The 24004-nt window shown below is 47.2% G+C and overlaps 2 protein-coding genes across 7 annotated transcripts in view; one reads left to right on the forward strand and one right to left on the reverse strand.

Annotated features, from left to right (window-relative positions):
• The window catches only part of LOC136330624 (uncharacterized), a 72016-nt gene extending 69858 nt beyond the window's left edge, over positions 1–2158 (reverse strand). Inside the window, exons 1-2 of the mRNA XM_066267708.1 lie at positions 1908–2158; positions 1620–1780 (exon numbers count right to left, since the gene is read on the reverse strand). The gene's annotated coding sequence lies outside the window, so the exon portion shown is untranslated. The remainder of the gene's footprint in view (positions 1–1619; positions 1781–1907) is intronic.
• A 217-nt stretch (positions 2159–2375) lies between these two features.
• BCL2L11 (BCL2 like 11) overlaps positions 2376–24004 on the forward strand; it is a 45406-nt gene continuing 23777 nt past the window's right edge. Inside the window, exons 1-4 of one of the 6 annotated variants that reach the window (XM_066267705.1) lie at positions 3767–4084; positions 4899–5035; positions 5204–5293; positions 19292–19620. In XM_066267705.1, coding sequence (XP_066123802.1) covers positions 3816–4084; positions 4899–5035; positions 5204–5293; positions 19292–19416 — 621 coding nt within the window. In that variant the 5' untranslated portion in view covers positions 3767–3815 and the 3' untranslated portion in view covers positions 19417–19620. Of the gene's footprint in view, positions 2602–3766; positions 4085–4898; positions 5294–19291; positions 19621–24004 lie in introns of those variants that run through there. The other 5 variants (XM_066267704.1, XM_066267703.1, XM_066267707.1 and 2 more) reach the window with 5 other exon arrangements.

Consider the following 24004-nt stretch of genomic DNA (forward strand, 5'->3'; position numbering starts at 1 on the left):
CGCAGGGCCGGACCGGAGCCTATGCTAGGGGGCTAGCCCACAAAGCACCAGCTCGGTTGGTCCTCCCAGGCCTGCGGCACGTCGGCCGCAGGAAAATATTTTCAACCAAACTTAACTGTACTAAGCTCTCTACTAGCGCAAATAGCACGTGTAATAAAGAAATTAAGCGACGCGAAGTCTCTCCCGGGACTTGCCGAGGGCGGGGAGGCGGGTCGGGCCATACCCTGCAGTAAGTAGGTTTCGGAGCTTGGAGAGACCACCAACGCCTGTGTGCCTGGCGAGGGCTGCGGACTTCCCATCTCTCAGATCCCCGTGGCCCTTTCGGTCCCAGCCATCCTCCATCCTCCCGCTCCACACGTCGTGGAGGCGGCACCGCTCCGCTCTGCCGGTGTCCGCAAAGGCGCCATCCGTGACCGGAGAGGAGACCTGCTGCCCAACGCCCCTCTCCCGCTGCCCCCTTTTGGGACTCGGGCCGGTTTTAGGAGGATCTACAGTCGCTGCGAGACTGGGCGGGAAGGGCTCGCGGTCACCGGTACGGGGCCCTCGTCCCAAGCTCCTCAGCACAGCCTGAGTGGCATAAACAGCCGCCTCCGACCCGACCTCCTGGTTATGTGCTAGATAAGAGCGCTTAACAGGTTGCTTTCTTACACGCCTTTGTTTTTGAAAGTGTTCACCGGATCGCTAGAGCCGGCAGCGCGGGGGTGGCGGAGCTGCACCGGAGCAGACGACACCACCAGGGCTTCCTTCTCCGCATTTCTTTTCCGGCCCCTGCCTGCCTCGCCCAGACCCACGGAGAGTGCGGAGCACCCGGACGCGCGGCAGGCTAGGGCTCCTAGCGGACGTAGCCGCTTCCGTGGTTGGTTCCCGGTGCCACGCCGAGCGGCTACCACGCAGGGTTCGACTGCGGCCAGCACCTACGATCACCAACAGGCGCTCCAAGCCTCTGCGTCCTGCAGCAAAATCCCCTCCTCCAAGCCCTAACCACTCACTCAGGACTCACCGGAGGGTGCTCTGAGAATTTAATCTGGAGCTATGTTGTCACAAGGCCTCTCTATATTTGTTTACAAAAACTGACCAAGGTGGCTAGAGGGCGAAATAGCACCGAGGACCCCCCCCCCCGACTCAGTTCCTGGGTGCTGGTTACGGCAGCCCCGAAATGGACTTTCTTTAATCTGTCTAATCTTGATTTACCCGCGGCGAGATGTCCCTTCTCGCGACCGACCTTGCCCTCACTCCCACCCCGCGGTGTCTGAAAGCCTCCGGAGCACAGGGAGTGGGCGCGCAGGACGCGCACTAGGACAGGTGGGGCTGCAGACCAGAAAAACGCGGTGGCGCGCGGGAGTGGGGCCGCGGATTCCAAGGAGAAACCTGAAAAAAGCGCGCAGGGCCAAGGGGCAGAGAGGTATAGCGCTCTTTACGCACGCTTGAACCCCACGGCCGCTTGCACTGGCCTCAGCACGCCGAAGGAAGGATCCCTAAGCCCCCCAAAACTTGAGGATCCCAACTCATCGGAGGTACCACCCTCTCTCCCACCCGGAGGCCATGGCTCTTCTCGTTTCTTTATCTTTTTTTCCTCTTAAAAGGATTTTTTAAAGTTCTTTTTCATTTCCCTATTTTACCTGCTCAGTGCGCGCTCGTTTGCCGTCTCGCACCCGGGCTGCAGAAAGAAGCCTTGGGGATCACTCGGTGCCCTGTTCTCTTGTCTCTGCACTCTAAGGGCTCCGTCGCTTAGCGGAGGTTCGGTGCGGGAGAAAAGCTAGGTGTCAGGAGGAGTGCGCCCCTAAAGGAAAATGAGCAGCCTGAAGATAGGGTCCCGCCGGAAGCCCGGACTCTGGGAGTGGGGATTGCGCAGAAGCGCCCTTCTCCGCTGTGGGCTCGCGCGTTCTAGGAGACCAACCCGTTCTCACCCCTGCCCCAACGCGGCTGAGAGAAACTCCAGCACTGGGTCCAGGGCTCAGGGCCGCCTTCTGAGGCTCTGCGAGCGGCAGCGACCTGGTCTGCTCAATGAGCCGGGAGCGCCCCCTCTGTTCCACGCACACACCGCGGCCGTCACCGGGTGGGGGAAGAAGCGAGGATGCACATTGGGATGGGGGATGGGTGCGCACTCGGCCGCCGGCAGTCCGAGTCACTTGGTAAACACTTTGGGCTGGGGCTGGGGCTGGGGCTAGGGCTGGGCGAGCGGCGCGCGCAGCGGGAACCCGGCCGTCCTCCCCGCCTTTACCTGCGGCAGCTAGTGCGCGCGGAGGCCACAGGGTGAAGGGGCGGGGCTGGCCGAGGTTGGGCGGGTTTTGGCGGGGGCGGGGCCGACAGTGATTGGCCGCGGACGCGGGGCCGCGGTCCGGAGCTGGGCTGCAGGGCTGCGCAGGTTTCACTTCGTTCCGCGCGGTCTGAAGCTCTTAAGCTCTACAGATCGCTCCCGCCTGTGACACAGCCAGTGCCGCCGCGGGGTCCTTGCAGACGCTCGGCGCGCCCTGCCCACTGCGGCCAGCATCACCTCGGGCTGCTCGGCTCGCCCAGCTTCCGCCGCCACCACTTCGGCGCCTTCCCCTGGCCCGCGCCCCCCCAATGTCTGACTCTAACTCTCAGACTGAGAAACGCAAGGTAAATACCTCCGAATCCCCGGGCGCGGGCGGGACTGGTGGTTGGCTGACGCGAGAGCCACACGTTCCACCTCCTGCTCGCTTCCCGCGCACGTGCTGGCCGAGACACACGTCCCCTTCCCGCCTGTGGCCGGGTGGGAAGCGGCGATTAGAGCGGATCAGGTCCTCTCCCCTAGTATTTCCACTTGGGTGAGGGGTCGTCCGCGCAGAGGCTGTTAGCGTTTAGTAGAATGCAGACGGACCGCGATGCGGCGTGCGGTGTGGTGCAGCGTCGGGCCTCTGGAGAGGCAAGCGCGGCCTCCGCGCCCGCCCGGGAGCTGAGACTGCTCTGCGGTGTGCGCTGCGCGCCCGGCCGGGAAGTTTCTCTTGCCGCGCTCTACGAACAGGTCTTGGGCGCGCAGGCTCGATGCTGAGGACTTGGGAACTGTGCTGGGGACTGACGCGATTCGGCTTTTTCTCGTACACATCAGGATGAGAGGTCGGGGCAGCCGCTGTGTCCGCCTTCTCGGACGTGTCCGTGGACCCTGCCCTGTTTGCGAGACCCCTGCGGACGATGCTCACGAGCCAGGGACAGCGAGAGACCTAGGGTCTGACGAGCGAGGGCAGCAGACCTGCCCCGTACGTGGGGCTGGCCGGCGGTCTTAACGACTGGGGCATGCCCAAGCGCAGCCTGATACCTCGCGGTGCTGCTGGCGGTGACCTGTCCTTGGGGTTGACCGCTCGGATTTGGTGTGGTCGCATCGCACCGGAAAGAAGTTGGAAAGGACGGGTGCTGCAGTTGGGGCGGGTGTGGCGGCGGCCTTTAGGCGGACCTGGGTTGGGGGGCGGCGAGCGGCAGAAAGGACCCGAGTCTGAGGACCGCCTGCGGCTCCTGCTTTGTCTCAAGGTGACTACCTTCTAGGGGAGGTGGGAGCTGCTGAGGCACGGGCGACGTCGGGACGGGCACAGGGATAGGCCGGGTAACCGGGCCGCCAGGCTACCTGGGCCCCGACTCCTCGAAGCCGCCGCCACAGCCCGCGCCGTGCTCGGAGGCGAATTTGTCAACAATCGCATTGCCTCTGGCGGCCTAGCCAGTAGGCGCCGCCCCCGCCGGGGCCGGCGATTGGTTGGGGCTCGGAGCGTGCGCGCGCGGGCACCGGCGCCCGCGGCGCGGGGAGGTGGCGGAGCCGGCGGCGGCGGGCGCAGTGCGCAAGGGGAGGAGCGGCCGAGGGGAGGATGTTCCCGACGGCGGCAGCAGCGGCTGGGGCGGTGCGGGACAGAAGCGCGGCGCGCGGAGCCCTGGGTGGCCCGGCGGAGCGCGGCGGCGGGCGCGCGGCCAGCTGCGGGCTCTGCGCCGCCCCCCGGCCTCTGAGCGCGGGTCCCGGGCTTTGTCTTGGGCGCCGCCTTCGTGGTGACGGTCTGGGGGCTCCGGGTCGGCGAAGGGTACGGGCCGGACGCCGCGGGGCCCGGGACCGGACGCGACGTTCAGAAGGGAAAGGGCGGACGTGAGTTTCGGCCTGTTTGCGGGGAGAGGGAGGACCTATGTCGTGAAGAGGCCGGGCGCCCAGCGTCGCCTGGCGTACGGGGTTACTGTTGATGACTTGCCCCGGCGCTGGGGCCGGCTTCGGGGACACCTCTATTCGGAGGTGTTCACATAACAGTGTGCGTGGACTTTTTTGCCGGGTGGGTGCGGCGCGCTACCCCCTTGGGGAGGGACTGCGGACTGGCGGGCGGGAGTGGAGCGGGCCGAGCGGGCTCGGAGTTACAAACTCTATTGTGACGCACTTACTACGACGGACGGCCCTTGCCAAACCTCCCTAGACTTGCTGCCCTCAGCACTTTCCGCAGAACAATGGGGCCGGAGCGGGGAACGCGGCCAACCGCCTGCAGTCGCTGCCTTTGCGCGCACTCTTATGCTCCAAGCACAGGGTCTAGTCTCGGAAACCAAGGAATCAGAGACCTCCGAGGGTTCTGGCGTAGGCCAGTCGGCTCTGAGCAGAGAGTACTGTGTATAGACTTCAGACACGCTGCCTCTCCCAAAACTTGTGTTTGTGTTCCAGCACCAATCCCACAGCTTGTGGGCTGCAAGTCATTGACTTGTCACCGTGTTTTGTGTGGTGGCAGGAAATTTAGTCCTCCGAACACAAACGATACTTTTGTTATATTAGGTATATTTTTATTCTTTATTTGGAAGGATGTCAGAAATATACAAAGTAATAACTGTTAGAATATTTGATACTAATTTTTAATGAGTAAATCATAGTTAGTTACTTGTGATTATTTTGCTTGAGATAATTTTAGTTTTTATTTTACTTGCAGAAAAAAAGACCAAATGGCAAAGCAACCTTCCGATGTAAGTTCTGAGTGTGACAGAGAAGGTGGACAATTACAGCCCACGGAGAGGCCTCCTCAACTCAGGCCTGGGGCCCCCACCTCTGTACAGATAGAACAGCAAGGTAATCCTGAAGGCGAAGGGGAGCGCTGCCCCCACAGCAGCCCTCAGGGCCCACTGGCCCCACCTGCCAGCCCTGGGCCTTTTGCTACCAGATCCCCGCTTTTCATCTTTGTGAGAAGATCCTCCCTGCTGTCTCGATCCTCCAGTGGGTATTTCTCTTTTGACACAGACAGGAGCCCAGCACCCATGAGTTGTGACAAATCAACACAAACCCCGAGTCCTCCTTGCCAGGCCTTCAACCATTATCTCAATGCAATGGGTAAGCAGTTCCGAGTAAGGGGCGTTGAACATGTGATTGTTTGAATATCTACTGAAAGGGTACGTGTGGCACTTATAGCTTGTTTTAGAATCCTTTTACTGTTTTATTTCATATCGATCAGAGTAGAGGATGTGTCCAATAAAACGTCAAACCAACATTAAAAAAAATGCCACCAAGTTTTGTGACAGCGGTAAGTTGAGGTCTAAACTTCCGTTTATTAGGAAGCAGTGCTGGAGTCCGTGCTGCTAAGTTTACAGTATTTATTAATGACATTCCACTTGAAAGGGATTCAGTCAGGTCCAGCAAATAGTTTAACATAACCAAAAGTGTGAAGAAAGAGATGAGACAAGTTAATCACTTCCAAAACTGACATATAGTCAGTGCCAGCGTAGGACCATGAACGTGCTATGTTTTCTACTGATTGTTCTTTGGGCTTATTTTGTTTGCTCAGAGAGTTTGAACATAGCCCCAGTAAGATTAGATTGTGGGTTTCTGTTTCAAGGATGAAAGGTAGTTTTAGGGTCTGAACCAGGAGTGGCAAACATCAGTGCTCAGAAACACCTGGCAGTACCATCAGCAAGCAAGGGAGCTGACCTGGTGGGAGTTGGGTAAACTGGAAAGCCTTCACCCCCAGTTGTGGCCCTGTGGGTGCATGGTCTTGGTAGATTGTCCTGTATTGCCAGATCATCCAAGAATGCAGATTTTGATGCCAAATATCCAGATGCTTAAACATTGACAACTAATTTAGAACTTTCAAAACACTCTACAAACCAGATAAAAAACATCTACAGGCTTGCTTAGATCATTGACCCTTGGCGTGTGACTTTGAGTACAGGCAGTAAGGTCACCCTCTTACTGTATGCGGGTTCAAATTGTTGTTGCCACTGATGGGAAAGGCTCCTGCTTCCATCACGATTCAGCTGGCTTTCTTTTACTGTTGCTCCAGATTAGCCTATCCTGCTTTTACAAGATACAAGCAAGTTGGCAGCATTACTGATTAAGAAATTCAGTATTGATGATATTAAAACATAAGTGACACGTCACCAGAGGAGACACTTAATTGCTGGAACACAATGACAGATCTCACGTTTACCAATTCTGCAGGCTTTGGTCTTCATAACCTCCAGTGAGGTGAGAACTGTGCTGGTCTGTCCCCATGTCAGAGAAAGAACCTTAGAGGGTTAGTCACTTGTCAGAGGTTGTGCACACCTGGGATGTGGCAGGCACAAATGATAACAACAGCAGCTACATTTGGCTATGTATTTCCTGCTAAATGCTGAGAGAGACAGTTGACCCTCTGTATCCACTGATTTCATATTAGAAGAGTCACCAACTGCAGATGGAAAATATTCCAGAGGAGGGTGAAAGTCTCAAAAGAGCAGAGTTTGAATTTCCCACACATGCACGCTGAACTGAGTCCACACACATGAAGTGCTTTTGAGAAACTCCTGCTGTCACCTCAATATGCAAATATTGACTGTGTGCAATTTTATATTTATGCCATTTTATATCAGGGACTGGAGTGTCCATGGGTTTCAGTAACTGCCGGAGTCCTGGAACCAATCCCCCAGGATACCAAGCAGTGACTGCACTTTATTAGGTTCCCTCCTCAGGGAAGGAGCCAGAAATTTTATTACTGCTATTCCGTTAATTATTGCTATTGGAATAGCTTCTGAACTCATTTCAGCCTTTGAAGTTCTTGGTCCTTGCAGATGTTTTTCTGCCCATGAAAATATTCCTAAGTACATGAGTCCACAGTATTCTTACTAAATGAGTTAACAGGGCCCAGCGGTGTGTGTGTGTTTAAAAACCTACATGTTTAAGGAGCCTTCGAAAGCTGTTAACAGTTTTTCACTCTCAGACCAAACCAGTCTCTGCAGGTGGTGGCTTAATGCTCAGAAACCCTTTCTTCGTCCCTGTTAACCAGGTAGGGGGGGAGATAATGTACTTTTAATGTAAAGGCAGCATGAGTGCTTTTTTTGGTGACATACTACTTATTGATCTAATTATAAGGTGTAAGCACTGCTACTTAGAGATCACAGTCTAAATTATTTAGCAAAGTTATGGTTATGCCTATGAAGTATAGCCATGGATCCGAGTGTAATTTTATAGTATTAACTTCATTTCAGTAGATTGGTGCATAGGATTAAATGATCAGTTACAAGGAGTGTGTCTGAAGTTCATGTTCCAAGGTAAGTTTTCAGAATTTGTTCTTGGGAGATTAGTTGGGGAGGGGTTGAGCTGGGGTGGAGGGAGCTGGGGGTCTGGAGGGAGGAGAGGACAGTCAGATGTGAGTGTTAGAATAGCATTTCCCCTGTTTTTGGTCCATAACATTTTCCTGAATATTTGTATAATAGTTCAGTTCCTGAAGGCCACTGAAATTTGCTGAGTTGGTAGATTTGGCTCTCTTCTTTCTGGCTGTGTTCAGTATTCCTTTCTCAACCACATCCATTAATATTGTCAATGAAGCTTTTGATAATTTATTGCAAAATACATTTTTTTCACAAAGAAGTCTTTGTGGGGCCCAAGTGTGAGGTTATGAAGGGGTTCTCCTTAGCCGGGGGCGCCCATGTCCACAGCTTCTGCTCAGCAACTTGGGGTAGAGAACAGTGTATGTTAGTGTTGTTCTTACATCTCTGTTCTACTGAGAAAGTACATTCTTTGTGGGACACACAGCAGCCAGGCATCTGTATCAGAAACGTCTTCATGTTTTTGGACATCTCTGGTTTTTCGGAGGACACGCCCAGAGTCTGTGAGGGAGCGTCATTACTTCACTTGACCAAGTTTTTGTCTCCTTTCACCCCGAGAGGATAAAGTGGACAAACTAGGGAAAAACTCTCTTAGGGAAAAACTACTTTTTTAACCAAAACCACTGACAGTGTTGGCGGTTGAGTGCCTTTTCTGTTGAGCGTGCTTTCACCAGATGTGTTTTAGTACAAATGTGCTCTAAATGTTTTACAAAGTCAGTGCTATTAGAAGTATGAGTTGAGAAAAGTCAGGATAGAGGTGAATGCTAGTAATTAACTCCCACATGTCATTTTGGGAAATGACTTAAAATTTATACTTGTCCCTGACACCCTCATAGGAGTTGTGTTCTTTGTGTCCTTCAGGGTCCTTTGTGCTCCTCTCTTAACTGGTATTTTAGTTTGTGAGCACTGAGAGGAGGCATGATGTTCTGCAGATCCTGGGGGCCTGACAAAGGGGGAGAGACATTCAAGACTGCCTGTTAGCCTTTCCAAAGAGCTGACTGAGAATGAGTATCATGTCCAGAAACGTCTGCTAGCTAGAAAAATACCCTGCCCCCTCCAGAAATTAATAGTTACTTGAACTTAAGTATCAGGTTTGTCACATGGGATGACAGGTAAGGTCTAGCTCAGCACTGGCTTCACAGGGAAGCCACAGGTGGGCATTGAGCCTTCAAGGGGAGACTAGTCCAAGTTAGATGTGCTGTTGGTATCATTTATTTGGGAATTTAAAGCTTAGTACATGAACAAGACTGTGAAGTGTCCCAGTCATTGTATGTTGAGATGTTTGAAGAGTGGGTAAAATTAAAATTTTTTTTATTGGGGTAAAAAAAACAAATTATCATCTTAACATTTCTAAGTGTACATATGGTTCAGTAGTGTTAAAAGTATACTCACATTATTGTGCAACCAATTCCCAGAGCTTTGCCATCTTGTAAAACTGAAACTACCCATTAAACAACTCCCCGTTTCCCCCTCCTCCCACCCTTGGCAACCTGCATTTTATCAGTGTCTGTGATATTGACTATTCTAGGTTCCTCTTATAAATGGGATCCTACAGTATTTGTCCTTTTGTAACTGCTTTATTTTACTCAGTATAATGTCCTCAAGGTTTATCCATTTTGTAGCATGTGTCAGTTCTTCCTTTAAGGGTGAATAATACTCCATTGTATGTATAGACCACATTCTCTTCATCCCTTCACCAAGCAGTGGACGTTTTGGTTCCCATTTCTTGGAAATCATGAATGGTACCACTAGAAGCAAAGATGTACAGATATCTCTTCGAGATCTTGCTTTTAATTCTTTAGGGTACATACCCAGTGGAATTTTTAGACCATATGGTTGTTCTGTTTTTAAGTTTTGTTAGAACCTCCATACTGTTTTCCATCATGGCTGCAGCATTTTACATTCCCACCAATAGTGCAAAAGGGTTCCAGTTTCTCCATATGCTTGCCCACAGTGGTGTTTTTGATAGTAACCATGCTGATGGGTGTGATATGGTATCCCATTTTGGCTTTGATTTGTGTTTCCCTAATCATCAGTGATGTTGAATATCTTTTCATGTGTTTGTTTGCCATTAAATAAAAAAATATTTCTTACTAATTTTGCTTGTTTCTTTTTACATTTTATGTGTGGCTACTAGAAAAATGTTAGATGAGACCCGTGGCTGATGCTCTGTGTTAGCTGGCTGGGCTGGCCTCTGCAGTGCAGCAGACCTGGTTCTTCCCATTCAAGTCACATCATTTGCATGAAACTTACTCATAACTTTATGTAGGGAGCCACTGCATCTGAACGCGTCCGGCCTACCTGCAGCTGAGAGCTGAGGAAGGGCCTGCTTGACCTTGAGTGACCTGGCAGGGCAAGGTCGCTGCAACAACTTGAAGGCTGTTCATGGCACTGACACCAAAAGCAGGGCCACCGGTGACACAATGGATAAAGTATCGGACTGGGATAACAAAGGACCCAGGTCCGAAGCCCCAAGAGATAGCCAGCCTGCAAACAGGCTGGAGGCAGTGTGTCTCCATCAGAGCACACTGTCCCACCTGGCCCAGACTTGATCTATGTCCGTTTTCCTTCGCCCCCAAGCAAGTCTTCCCTTCCCTGCGCCTGTTGCGGCAACTTTGGTTGCTTTTGTTGACTTAGGAGAGTGAAAGTAACGGAGTAATGAACTTCATTTCGTAAACCATTCGTGAACTTTGTAGATAGCTATGTTCTTCAGGCGAATATGAGTTTTATTTTACCTCTTTAAATTCATGGTACATGCAGGTTTTCAGAAAGTGGAAGGTGGGGTGGTTCGTTTCCTCAGGCACCTCAAGGCTGCCCTGGAGCCTGACAGTAGAGTATCAGTGAAGACGCAGCTCCTGCCCTCATTAGTTTGGACATCAAGAGAAACAAGTACAATTTGTAGGTCCTAAGTGGGGACAGAAAGTGAAAAAAGAAAAAAAAATGTTATTTACTGCTAAATAATATTTAGTGATTAATAATAACTGTATAAATAGTTTTTTACATTTGTGTATATTATATCTGTGTATGCCTATGTGTATATATATTTTTTTCTTTTTTTTAAGTGAGGGGAGGGGAGACCAGGATCCACTCAGCAACCCCTGTCTGGGGCCAATGCTTGAATCAGCCAAGCTGTCTTGACCACCTGGGCTGACCAACCAAGCCACTGGCTGCAGGAGGTGAAGAGAGAGAAAAGAGGGAGAGGGGTGGGAAGAAAAGCAGATGGTCACTTCTCCTGTGTGCCCTGACTGGGAATCGAAGCTAGAACATCTACATTACTGGGCCAGTGCTCTATCCACTGTGCTAGCTGGCCAGGGCCTAATTTTATCTTTTTAAAAAACATTACTTTGAGTTAATTATAAATTCACATACAATTGTAAAAAATAATGCAGAGGGATCCTATGTATCTTTGACCTAGTTTCCCATAATGGCAATGTAGTACAGTGTCCTTGCACAGCAGGACAATGTTCACAACTGGCAAATGACATTGATAGACTCCAGCGAGCTACCTTATTCAGATTTCACCAATTCCACATGTGAGTGTGTATTTACTTCAGTGCAATTTATCTACACTTGTCATTTCATGTGTGCTCTAGAAATAGCGTCATAGTATACGTGACCTTTTGAGATTGGCGCTTTTCACTCAGCATAGATCCACAACATGTGTCAGTGGCTGTTCAGTGTTTGTTGCTAAGGAGTATTCCAGTGTAGGTGCATCAGTGTCACTATCGACCTGATAGAAACCTGTAGCTTGTCTTTAAACCTCTAATTTCCTGAAGCAAAGGTTTTTAATTTGATGTAGTCCAGTTAATCAGATTTTCTTTTTAGGGACCGTGTTTCTAGTCTGCAGTCCCAGAACTCCATCAAGCCCCCGGTCCCAGAGATTTTTGCTTCGTGTTTTTCTTTTTTCTAAAAATTTTATAGTTTTGCTTATTACATTTAGATTTGTGATTCGCGGTAATTTGTTTGTAAGGTGTGAGGTTTAGGTCAGTGTTCTTTCTAGCACCGTCTGTTGGAAAGGTCATCTACTTTCTAACTGCTTTTGTAGCTTTGTCAGAAATCAGTGGGCATGCTCCTATAGGCCTGTTTCCTTTGGATACTTTGTTTTGAGTTCCTCCTTCAACACCACACCATCGTCACTACTGAGATTATGTGCTAGGTCGTGGTAGTAGAGAAATTCCTCACATTTTATTCAGTATTTTCCAAAATTGTTGAGCCTAGGTCCTGTGCCTTTTCAGGTAAATTTTAGCATAGGCTTGTTTGTGTCTTCAAAACCTGCTGCTGGGATTTGGACAGGCAATTCTGATAGGAATTGTGTTAAACCAGTAGATCAATTTTGGGGAGAATATGCATCTTAACTACCATATCTTTTGCACCGTAAGATACACCTAAGGTTTTAAGGAGGAAAATAAGAAAAAAAATATTCTGAACCAAATGGTGTGTTAAAATATAAGGTCTAAAAATATATATATAAGGTCTACCAGAAGGTTCTGTCCATTTTTGGAATAAAACAAAATACAAATTTTTCTTACCGTCAATAAACTTTATTAAATAATATAATTGCCATTATTATTAATGATTTCTTGCCAGCGTGAGGGCAATTTGTATATCCCATTTTTGAAAAATGTTTGATCTTTTGATGCGAAAAATTGAACCAGTGCTTGTTTGATATCTTCTTCGTTTTTGAATATTTTGCCCTTCAAAAAATTTTGTAAGGACAAAAACAAGTGATAGTCGGTATTATTCCTTCACCAAACACTTCCAATAAATTTCTACATGCTTCTGTAGCATTTCATCCTTGTTGAAATTCGTAAAAATTACAGTGGCGTAAATGAACTTTATCAGTAGCCATGGGTACACTATCGCTTCACACAAGACTATCGTGAATCAACTTTGTTTTAGTTAATTTGCTACGTCAGTCTGTATACATTAAGTGATAAAAATAGGCACACATGTGCCAAATAAACATGTGCTTACATGTCGAAACTTGTGATAGAAACGGACAGAACTTTCCGGTAGACCTTATATTTAATAAAATATATTTTTCGCTCCATAAGACACACTTTTTCCCGCCAAAAGTGGAGGGGAAAATGTCCGTGTGTCTTATGGAGCGAAAATATGGTATGTCATATCTTCCAATCCATAGACAGGCCTCCTCAAATATTTAGGTTTTGAACTTTAGAGCATATGCAGATCTTGTTTTGTTAGATTTCATTTAGTTTGGAGCAATTATTAGTGGTGTTGTATTTTTAATTTTCATTCCACATGTTCATTTTTAATACACTGCTCACAAAAATTAGGGGATATTTCAAATTGAATATGAAGTGATAAACTGTCCCCTAATTATTGTGAGCAGTATATGTAGAAATAGTTCATTTTTATGTTGATCTTGTATCCTGTAGCTTTGCTGGACTCATTAATTCTAAAGGTTTTTGTAAATTTCTTGGGCATCCTACCTAGACAATTTAGTAATCTGTAAATAGAGGCAGTTTTATTTCTTCCTTTCTGATCCATGTGCATTTTACTTGTTTTTCTCGCCCTTTTGCCCTGGCTGGATCGTCTAGCCAGTGGCGAGAGCAGATATCCCTGCCTTTTTCCCAGTCACAGAGGGAAAGCTTTTAGTCTTTAACCATTAAATACGATGTTAACTATAGGTATTTTGTAGCTGCTCTATTAAAAAGGTGAAATTTCTCTTTACTCCTTGATTACTGAATTTTTATTATTGGAAAGGGTGTTTGATTAATGCTTGTTCTGCATGAGTTGATATGGTTGAGTTTGCTTATGTGTGAGCCTTTTGATAAGGTGCATTATTACATTGATTGATTTTGAGCATTGATTACCTTGCATGCCTGACACAAATTCTGTTTGGTCAAGGGGTAATTTTTTTCATGCATTATGTATGTGTTACATGCCATTGAGTTGTCTCAGACTCCTGGTGACTTCATGAATGAGTGATGTCCTCAGTGTCCTGTCCTCTGCAGTCCTGCTCAGTTCCTATACATGCCTACAGCTTCTATTATGGAGTCTCTCCATCTCATATCTGTTCTTCCTCTTTTCCTTATGTTTTTCCCACCATTGTTTTTTCCAAAGAATCTGGACTCTTATGATGTGCCCAGAGTAGGACAACTTCAGTTATCAGCTGTCTTTACTGTCTAACTACATCTGTAGATAGTAACTGGGAATACCAGGGAGTGGATGGTCTCAGCCTTGGTCTCTATTGACAAATTTTTGCTCTTGATGATTTCTCCTAACTCTTCCATTACTGCTATTCTGAGTCTTGGCCTTCTCTTGATTTCTTGGCTGCAGTCTCCATTTGAATTGGAGACTGCATGAACCAAGGTAAGCAGAGTTCTAACAATTCCTATGTCTTCGTTTTCTGTGTCACAGTTGTGTGTTTCATCTGTAATTGTGATTTTTAGCTTCTTGATGTTCTCATGCAGTCCTGCTTTGGCACATTCTTTCACTTTGATCAGAAGTTGTTTCAAGTCATTACTGTTTTCTGCCAATAATATGATGTCATCTGCATATCTTAAGTTACTAGGCCCTGGCCGGTTGGCTCAGTGGTAGAGCGTCAGCCTGGCGTGCAGACGTCCCAGGTTCGATTCCCGGCCAGGGCACACAGGAGAAGCGCCCATCTGCTTCTCCACCCCTCCCCCCTCTCCTTCCTCTCTGTCTCTCTCTTCCCCTCCTGCAGCCGAGGCTCCATTGGAGCAAAGATGGCCGGGGCGCTGGGGATGGCTCCTTGGCCTCTGCCCCAGGCGCTAGAGTGGCTCTGGTTGTGACAGAGCCACGCCCCCGAGGGGCAGAGCATCGCCCCCTGGTGGGCAGAGCAGGGGCGTGCCGGGTGGATCCCGGTTGGGCGCGGTTGGGCGCATGCGGGAGTGTGTCTGACTGTCTCTCCCCATTTCCAGCTTCAGAAAAATACAAAAAAAAAAAAAAAAGAAAAGTTACTGATGTTTCTTTTACCAATTTTTACTCTTCCTTTCTCTTCATCCAGTTCAGTTCTTACTGACTTTCTATCTAGTACTTCTGTCAGTTACTAACAGTGCAGTGTTGAAACCACCAATGGTAATGGTAGATTTGTCTATTTTTCCTTTAAGGTCTATCAGATTTTGCCCACATGTATTTTGAGGTACTGTTGTTTGGTACCAATAATTGTTCTGTCTTCCTATTAGAGTCATCTTTTTATCATTGCTGTAAAGCCCATTTTATCTGATATTAGTATAGCTACTCCTTTTGTGTTTTTTTTAAAGTGTATTAATGTTTACCTGCTGTAGCTTTTTCCATCTTTTCACTTCCGACTTACATCTGTTGTATTTCAACTAAGTTTTATGTATGCAGCATGTCTTTACATAACATTTTTAAATTTACTCTGCTAAATTTGTCCTTAAATGGTGTGTTTAGACATTTACATTTAAGGTAATTGTTGGTAAGTTAAAGCTTAGCTCTGTCATTTTATTTTTTTTGTTTCTTTGTGTTTTTCTCTTTTTCCATTTTTGTTACCTTACTGTGGGTTATTTGAACATTTTTTAAGTTCATCTTGATTTATTTATAGGGTTTTTAAGTATATTGGTCTGTATGATCATTTTAGTGGTTTTTCTAGATATAATGATACACAGATGTAACCTATACTAATCCATTGGAATCAGTGGCATCAACACTTCAGCTGGAGTGTAAACACCTTACTTTCTGCTGGGTCCCTTTACCTGCCTCACTTTTCAGTTACAGTTGTTTTAACTATTTCCTTCATGTACGTTGAGTATCATATCAGGTGATGTGATATTTTTTGCCTTAATCATCAAATATAAGCTAGGAAACTCATGAGAAGTAGGCTAGTTTGTTATTATCACTTCCATTTTTCTTCACTCCAGTATTCTTTCCTTTCTGGAGTGCTCAGCCTTCTGTTGCTTTTACTTTTAGAGGACTCCCTGTGTCATTCTTTAGTGATCGGCCTCCTGGCAGCAGCCCTCTTAATTCCCCTTTGTCAGAGAATGTCTTCGTTTCTCTTTTGTTTTAGAGGATATTTTCACTGGACATAGAATTCACCATTGGCAGTTGTTTTTATTTATATATATGTATATGTGTGAGTATATATACCTATATAGATTTAGATTTATAGATGTAGATATAGATATTTAATGCTTGAAAAACATACCGCTGCCTCTGACCTTCACAGTTTCAGCTGAGAGGTCTGCCCTCCTGTGAGTTCCTCTCCTATAACTAATGTGTCATTTCTGTCTGGCTGCATTCAAGACTTTTTTCCTTTGTCTTTTAGTTTCCAGAAATTTAATTAATAATAGTGTTTCTTGGGTTTCTTTAGGTTTATCCTTTTTGGGGTTCAGTCAGCTTCTTATAGTTTTATGTTCCAAGTTTAGGAAGTTTTCAGCCTTTATGTCTTTGAACATTTCAGTCCCTTCCTCACACTTTGTGGTTGCACAGGTCTCTTAACTCTGTTTTTTTCATTATATTTTCTCTGTTCACACTGAGCAAATTCTATCAGTTTGCCCTCTTGTCCACTGATTTCTGTCCTTTGCCCCTTCCACTGTTACTGAGCCCATCCATTGAAGTTTTGTGTGTTTTTTTTCTCTTTAATTATATTTTCAATTCTAAATTTTTTGCCTACTTCTGTCAGGTAAAGTGGAAGTTCAGATCCCCCCTTGGCCTCCGGTCCTTCCCTGCAAAAGCCAGGCACCGACCTGCACTGCTTCATTGTGTCCCACTGGAGTGTATACTCAGCTCCCTGGCCCCTGCAAGGGGGGAAACCCGTGGAGAACTGACTGGAGGCCTTGTTGCTACAGAGTGGGGGGTTTGGGATGTTAAAGTTCAGCTACCCAGTGCTTCCTGTTTATGCCAGGGGGAGGAAGCAGAAGCCAGTTAATCCTGCCTCCCACTGCCCTGTTCCCACCCCTGATGCTGGGGCGGGAGCTCTCCTTTAATCTTCTTCATGCAGGTCAGGGTGGAGGCTCATCTTGTTGCTGGGAGGGCACCCATGAATACCACCCTGGAAGAGGAATCAGGCATCATTGGCCCACCATGGGGAGGTGGGGACCATGTATGGTGATCAGCATCCCCTCTAATACTTCTCTGGCAGGTTTGTGGAATCATCTCTCCTGCTTCTGCCACTCAGGGGTTGGGGCATCAGCAACCTGCTTAGCCTGCGGACACTGCCCACCCTCACATTCCTGGTGGTGGGATGAGAGGTGCCAGCAGCTGTGCAGGACTAGGGCTGCTGGGAGACCAACTCTCTCTGCTCGCCATCCTGAAACCACGGTGCACAGTTTGGCTGGAGTCAGGCAGGTGTTGCCAAAAAGATTTTCCATTGCCAAGTTACCTTTGGAAGAACAGGCTGTCCTGGGGCTTTTTCTCCCAGTGCCCTTTGGGGCTCCAGGAGAGGCCTCCACAGTGCGATGGTGCCCTGTCCTGGGTGTGTGGAGGGCAGTGAGGAAACCGGGACCCCACGCAGCCCACCATCCTTTTGCTCTGTCAATGTTTGCTTGCTTGTTGTGTCCAGGGCTTTTAGTCCTAAAGGGAGGACCTGGGGCAGCTGAGTGGAACTGGAAATCTCCATCTTGTAACTATTTATGATTGGTAGTGATTGGTTCTGGTTGTAAAGTGCACTCAGAAATTTAGAAATCACCTCTTTCACTCTATTCTTACTTTCTCTGGAATAAAAGACTTCTAACATTAGGAAGAGATATAGCCATTATCCTGACCACTCTTTGCAAATAATAACTATAGTATCTATCATGGTGACCCCATGTGTGGTGTCCTGGAGGTGTGTCAGTGGGTTATACAACAACTACATTGTTGCCCACAAACAGGTCCTCAAAGTGTAGTTCAGTCTGATGCTATGTGCTATAGGGAACTTCTTATTAAAATAGTAAGTCCTGTGGTTTCAGATGATTGGACAAAAAAAAGATTAATCATTCCTTGATGTATCTTGTTTTAAATTTAGGGGTATGTGTAGTGTGCATGTGCTGACAACCTGATGCCCTGCTTCCTGCCTGCCTTGAAAGCCACTGATTAGAGCTCTTGCCCAGGGCTTGAGTCTCCTCACAGCCCTGGTGTCTGGTCACTTACCAGTGCTGGGATGGGACCTCCCCATCGATCACTCCGGTCCCTAAGTCAGCCTCACACAAGAACTCGCTGTCTCAATTCCTTCTTTGTTGGGTCATCCTCAGTTTCTTGACATAGTCATTATGTGACAAAATTCCTGGCCTCTTTTACCTTCTTTTGGTCACTATACTCTGGCCATTCTGCTTGCTTAGTGGCTGGGACCTGTGCTGGGCATGTGACCTAAAACTTTTCTTTTCTCTGTGGAGGTCCTGTTGACACAAACCTAATGTCTATTCTTTAAGACCACAAGGCCTGGTTTCTGCGCTGTGCTGGGTGCTGGGCTACCAGCCATCACCCTGAGCCCTGCTCTACAGATACAGAGCAGTGCACCTGTAGTTCCTTCTTTTGCAGAAAATGTTAACAAACTGTACCAGAGGGTTCATCACAGCCTCATTTCTATCAGGTAAACAACTACTGACCATCCTACTGGGCTGGGAATATCTCTAAACTCCTCCTCCTCCGTGGTGCCATCATCCTATTGGTGTTAGAATAGTGACATGTGGAAATGCTTCTGGCATAATGTTTACAGTTTAAAAGTTTACAAAATTGTTGATTATATCTAAGGCTTAGTCCATTTGTGCTGTAACAAAAATACTACAGACTGGAGGCTTAAATAGCATTTAAACAGTTCTGGAAACTGGAAGTCTGGGATTGAGTGCCCGTTTGGCCAGATTCTGGTGAGGACCACCCTCTGCCTGGTGACCTCGCAGGATGGGAAGGGCGAGGTGGCTCTCCATCCTCTTCTTATCAGGACATTAATCCCATCATGGGGGCCCCACTCTTGTGAACTAATCACTCCAAGGCCCCTCTGCAAATGTGATCCCCCTGAGGCTTAGATTTGAATATAGAAGTTTGAGAGGGGCATAAACCTTTCATCCATAACACAATTTCATGTTCAAGAAGTTTTCAAGCACAACAAAAACCTTAGAAGGAAAGTATATCAAAGCGTTAATAATGAATGTTTTTGCACTCAGGTTACAGGTGTTTGTTTTCTGTATGCTGTTTTGTATTTGCAAAATTGTTACAACCTGCTTTTATAGTGGAACAAATCTAGTAAATAATACATGTTTTAAATTTTGCTCTCCATTAACCTTCACTTTTGGCATGCTTAGCAGTGTCAGCGTGTCACTTATGTCTTATTTGTGTGGTTCACTCTTAACTGCCAAGGCCTTTATGTTGGTAGAGATTTCCTCCAAGTGAGGTCACTGCTTTGGCCATCCCCAGTACTACTGCAGGTGGATGTGAGCCCCCTAATCTACTCTTTGGGGATTTGCTTTTTATCTTAGCAAAATGAGTATTTTATATGTGAAGCACCTCCACTTGCTGGGGTCCTAGGTGGATTCTGCATCCACGGCTGTGGCTGCCTTCTCTGCAAGGTCTGGATGGGATCCCAGCCATCCCCCAACCTGCTGAGCCACCCACCTGGGCAGATCTGAGTCTCTGAATTTCCGTGTCGTCCTCCATCAAGTGAGGATGGAAGTGCCTACCTTCGAGATCACGAGGAGCTTTCCCGGAAGCTGATGGAAAGAAAGCATTTGGTAGGACTGCACTCTTTTCCCCTTGCCCCTCGTGCCCCATCCCAGGCACAGAGGGTCAGGGTGCATGACAGTGATGAAATGTTCTCTCCTTCCCACAGCAAGGAGCTGTCATTTCAGGAGCACAGGAAGCTCACAGGGAAGGGAATTCGTCTGGAAATGCTACCATAAGTCTAATCCCCAGGTCCCAAAACAAGCAAGGAAGAAGGAAGAAAGTCTTTCCTAGAAACTGGCCTGGTAGGGTGAGAGGGGTACCATTGACCCCTAATCTGCCAGTGAATCGCACATCACCCTGAACAGAACCCTGGCTTCAGTGGGAAATTTTGGGCCATGGAGTGACACCTGGAAACCTGCACCCTGGCCGACTCTCTGTCTGGGCCCACGTTGGGACACCTGTGGAACGCTGCCCATTTGACAGAAACTCCACTCTAGTTCAAGGTGTGTATTTGGAGGAGGAGGTCTGGAGGCATGAGACACAGGCTAAACTATTTTTTCCTGAAATCAAAACAGTGCAGCTGTTTTCATAACAGGGCAATAATTGCTTATTGATTTAATATCAGAAACATTCTTTGCTCGAACAGAATCAAGAATTTAAAACAGTTTCTCCCTTTTCTCTGAGCCATCATTGGTCATCATTGATTTAAATTGCAGTTTTTGCTTCTGAGTTTGTTAACTAAATACTTGGGACTTTTCATCATGTGCTGTGGGGTGACAGACTGATCAGCTGTCAGTGCTGATAATGTTTCCCTGGTGGACAAGTTGAACCCCTTTTGTGATAATATGAAGCTAAAAAGGTTATAAGGGTTTTATGTGTTTGCTTGGAATGAATTGGTGTCCCGTGAGTTCTGTGGGAAACCCAGGCTCACTCTGCGTTCCTCTGTTCTCTGCCGTGGACCAGATGCATGGTTTGTAAGCAGAATTGTGGTTTGACAGTGCTAGGAGGGCCGGCCCTGAGCAGTTGCTGGTGTGAGCCCTGGGGCAGAGGTGAGGACCAGCATGTTTCCTTTCCTCTCATTTCTGCATTCACAGTAGACACAGGCCAGCTGACTGCAAGGGTTGTAGTTGCAAACCTGAGAGTGGGGGCTTTGTGCCATTGTCCAAACGAGAAAACAGAACCTGGTTTGTCAGCAGGTTCGCATCTGGTGCTGGAGCAGGGCTTCCCCTGCCTGGGGCACTCAGCGCAGTTCATGGCACGTTAACCTGGGCTTTGCTGCCCTCCCTCAGGAGTACAAATGGTTTTGAAGCAAAAATTTTTAAAAAGTGGAATCAACCATTTCAATTCTAGAGGGTGTGTGTGTTAAAACAGAAATAGATTCTGTATCATTGTCAACTGAATTCCTCTGGGACCTTCCCCTCAAAAACTCACATTTCTGGACCAGAGGATGCATTCCATTCCAATTCCTAAAACATTTTAGTATAACTAATTTATAGATTTAAGCTATTTACAGACTTAATAAATAATTTGAGACTTTGTAAGACGCTTTGCTTGAGCAGGGGGGCCTTTCTCTCATAAACGTGCATCCGTGAAGGTGTTTGGTGTAGCCGAGCCTGACGGCTCAGTTGGAGTGAGTTATTTTTCTAGGGAGTGAGAGTGCTACAGGAAAAACCAAAAGGTTTCTTTTCTTGTTTGTTTTTTAGTCCCTTGAGAAATTTCTTTACACAAAGTATGAATTGTGGGTATATAGTAGTATTTTACGATATATACTATGTTAAACTTTTTGACTATAGACCTCAATTTTACTTTACCTGAGCATAAATTCTGCTGAGCTAGTCAGAACAAGTGGCCAACTTCAGAGAATGGATTGGTGTATAGGAGGAGAACAAATAGTTGTAGGTTTGATGAGAACCGGGTAATGTTCAGTCCATTGAGATAGTTCCCTCTCCTGTCAGTGGATTTGACCATGTTCATTTGGAGTTTAGAAATGTGTTCTCTGTACAGAAAGCCTGGCACACAGACTGCGCAAGCTCTGTTTTCTCTCCAATCCTTTTTCCTGATAGCATGGCATGACTGTGGGAGTGGAAAGTTCCATCAGGCGACCCAGTCCAGTCTTGGTCCTTCCAGTGACCCATTACAGCCCCCCGGGGAAATGCCTCCACCTGACCGGGACCCGTGTCCTGTCCTGATAGAGGGGGTTGTGGGCCCTGGAGCGGGTTAGGTGGGGGGCTTGCACTAAATGAGAACAGCCCTGGTGTCATCTGTTTTGCATAGTGGGTTTCTCAGTCCACTTCGTTGAGTATGAGTGAGGCCAGCAGCCCTCAGTCATGGGGTCTCAGGGAGGAGGAAGAATGTGAACCTGAACAGATAGATACAAGACCCTCAAAACCAGCAGTCTGCAGAGGGTTCTCCACATCTTAGGTTCGTGCTGGTGCTAATGGTGCTGGTGCTAATAGAAAACCTCCATTCTTTTCCTGTAGGGGACAAAGAGCACAACCACTTACATGACGTTTTGTGGTTTGCAGACTGGGCCTGGGATCCTCCCTTGGAACTGCCGCGTTGAGCAGAGGTTAGATGGTGGCCTCACTGGTGCATTAGTACAGACTGGTCCCTGGGTGAGAGAACTGGCTCAGACTGTCCTTTCTGACCAGCCTCCCACTGTACCACTGAGGTGCTGTGCAGCTGCAGCCTCCTGGTTCCTTCTGTTTGGTGCAGTGTTTTAATTTCTTTTTATTATGTATTTCTACAAAAGATTGGGCTTGCGTTCGCCTGTGCCCCTTAGAGGTGGGCTCCACGCTTTCAGCACACGTGTACTTGGTCAGGACGCTCATGTTTTGTGAGTTTTCTAGGGAGGAGTCAGACAGCCCAACTGTGACAGACATATTCTTTTGAGGACAAATATTTATAAACCATTAAGTGCTCAGACATGACAATTACATCTTTGTGATTTTATAAAATAGTGTCTGGAATTGAAGTGTCAAATTTGTTTCTCCTTTATACAATTTTGGGGGAGAGAGGCAGTTGGCGTTTATGTGAATCTAAGGAAAGAGGTCATCATGCCCCATCCTGCTGTGTGACCACTCCCTGGGCATCTGTGTCAGCTGGGCAGAGCTGTACTTGGCATATACCCTTGTCATTTTCACTGAGTAAATGAAATTGGCAGACTTTTACAGTTGTTAATTTAAAAGCTGTCTAAGATGTAGCTGTTTAGAATTCTGTTTCTGCCCCATGCCTTGGTCTTCACTATCATTGAGCTCAGATGCAGTGATGTTTAAGACCCTTAATGTGAATGTAGGCGAAGAGATTTCTGTCACCTGTTTCCTGTGGCCAGTGTTAAATTTCATAGAGGAAGTCACAGTTACTTTGTAGTCAAGGATTTTTATATTTGTAGTTTAAATTTACATTTCCTCCCCAAGATCTGATTTTTGGCTAAGAACAACAGTATAGTTAACAAAAGCTAGTAACTTCACATCTTTTAACAGTTTATTTCTGAGGAATGGTCTTAAGTGAATTAATGTCCAGAGTTGCATATTTACTTGAAAGGCTCTCTAAAATGCATTTGTTTTTATAGTTGTGGTAAAGTAAATGATGAAATAAACTGTCAGTACAGGACATTGTCTGCACTGTCAGGAGAAGGGGTTCAGCATTCATGACTGTCTTACAGCTCAGAGTTGGTCTTCCTTTGACTGTACTGAGTGTGGGGTTATTTTTATTTCTCAGAATAAGATGGCAGTGAAATTCTCTAGTCCAGCAGGAACCCAGGACTATAGAAATCAAGCCGCAGCTGCCCTGGTCAGTGGAGGGAAAGCAGGACAGAGTCGTGTTCTGTGTCACACCCTCGCCTGACTCAGGGCTGACCCCGCAACGTGCCCCTCTCAACAGCAGGGTTCTGGAGCACAAGGGGACCAGAGTGGTGATGCAGGGTCTTCCCAGTGCTTGTGGTAGAAGGCACATTGAAGGAGCTGGTTCAGGACCAGGTTTGGGAATGGTAGTGGCAGCTTCATTGATTAAAAAGCAAGGTAATGATTGAGAGGGATCATAGACTGTCTTTGTAGCCCCAGGGGACAGAATTGAGATTGGGGTCGTGGTTGTAAGGGAATATTATAGTTCCCTGCGAGGAAGAACTTTGTAGCACCCTGTGCCCATCAGGTAGGACTGTCATACTGTGGGGAAAAGTGCCCTGTCTGCGAAGTAGGTACCCAGGCCAGACCCCACCACATGTCAGGGGCAGAGGCTTTGGCACACGCCTCCACCTGGTGTGAGATGCTGGGCTTTACTGTCACCAGGAGTTAGCTGGGTACGTCTTTGAACATAAATTTCGATCCGGGTATGTTCTTGGCATGTCACTGGCTTGTAGCAAATAATGTAAACATGTGTGAGACCATGCAAGCAGAGTGGATAACGAGGTCTTCCGATCCTGAATAGTAAAAGAGAAAGGCCAAACACGTTGGTTGACCTGCTTTTAGAGTTTCAGTTTATTTTAGAGACAGGTGGTGGTGGGAGGGGAACGACGCTGAACGCTAATTTCTGGCCTCACAGTCTTGGTTTACTGGCAGTTTCTACATGGCCAGCCTGGAAATTAATCAAAGCAGGCTCTTTTGGCCTTTAACTCATGGCCACATGAAAGCAATGGCCGTGCATGTCACAAGAGTACATAGAGAAACACTGGCTACGTCTTGTAACTTCACCATTGTAGTATTCCGTCCTACACCTGTAGTATTCATAAAGCACTGTCTCAGCTTCATGCTACCACCCACACTTGACACTGGGTACCAGGGAGCGCTGAGTAGGAACTTCATGAGCAATAGTGCTCACTACTGTCGCTTTATTTCATTTCTAATCACTTTCATTTTCATTCAGTGGCTCCATGGAATTGATA

Source organism: Saccopteryx bilineata, chromosome 3 (genome assembly GCF_036850765.1).
Source record: "Saccopteryx bilineata isolate mSacBil1 chromosome 3, mSacBil1_pri_phased_curated, whole genome shotgun sequence".
Lineage (NCBI taxonomy): Eukaryota > Metazoa > Chordata > Mammalia > Chiroptera > Emballonuridae > Saccopteryx > Saccopteryx bilineata.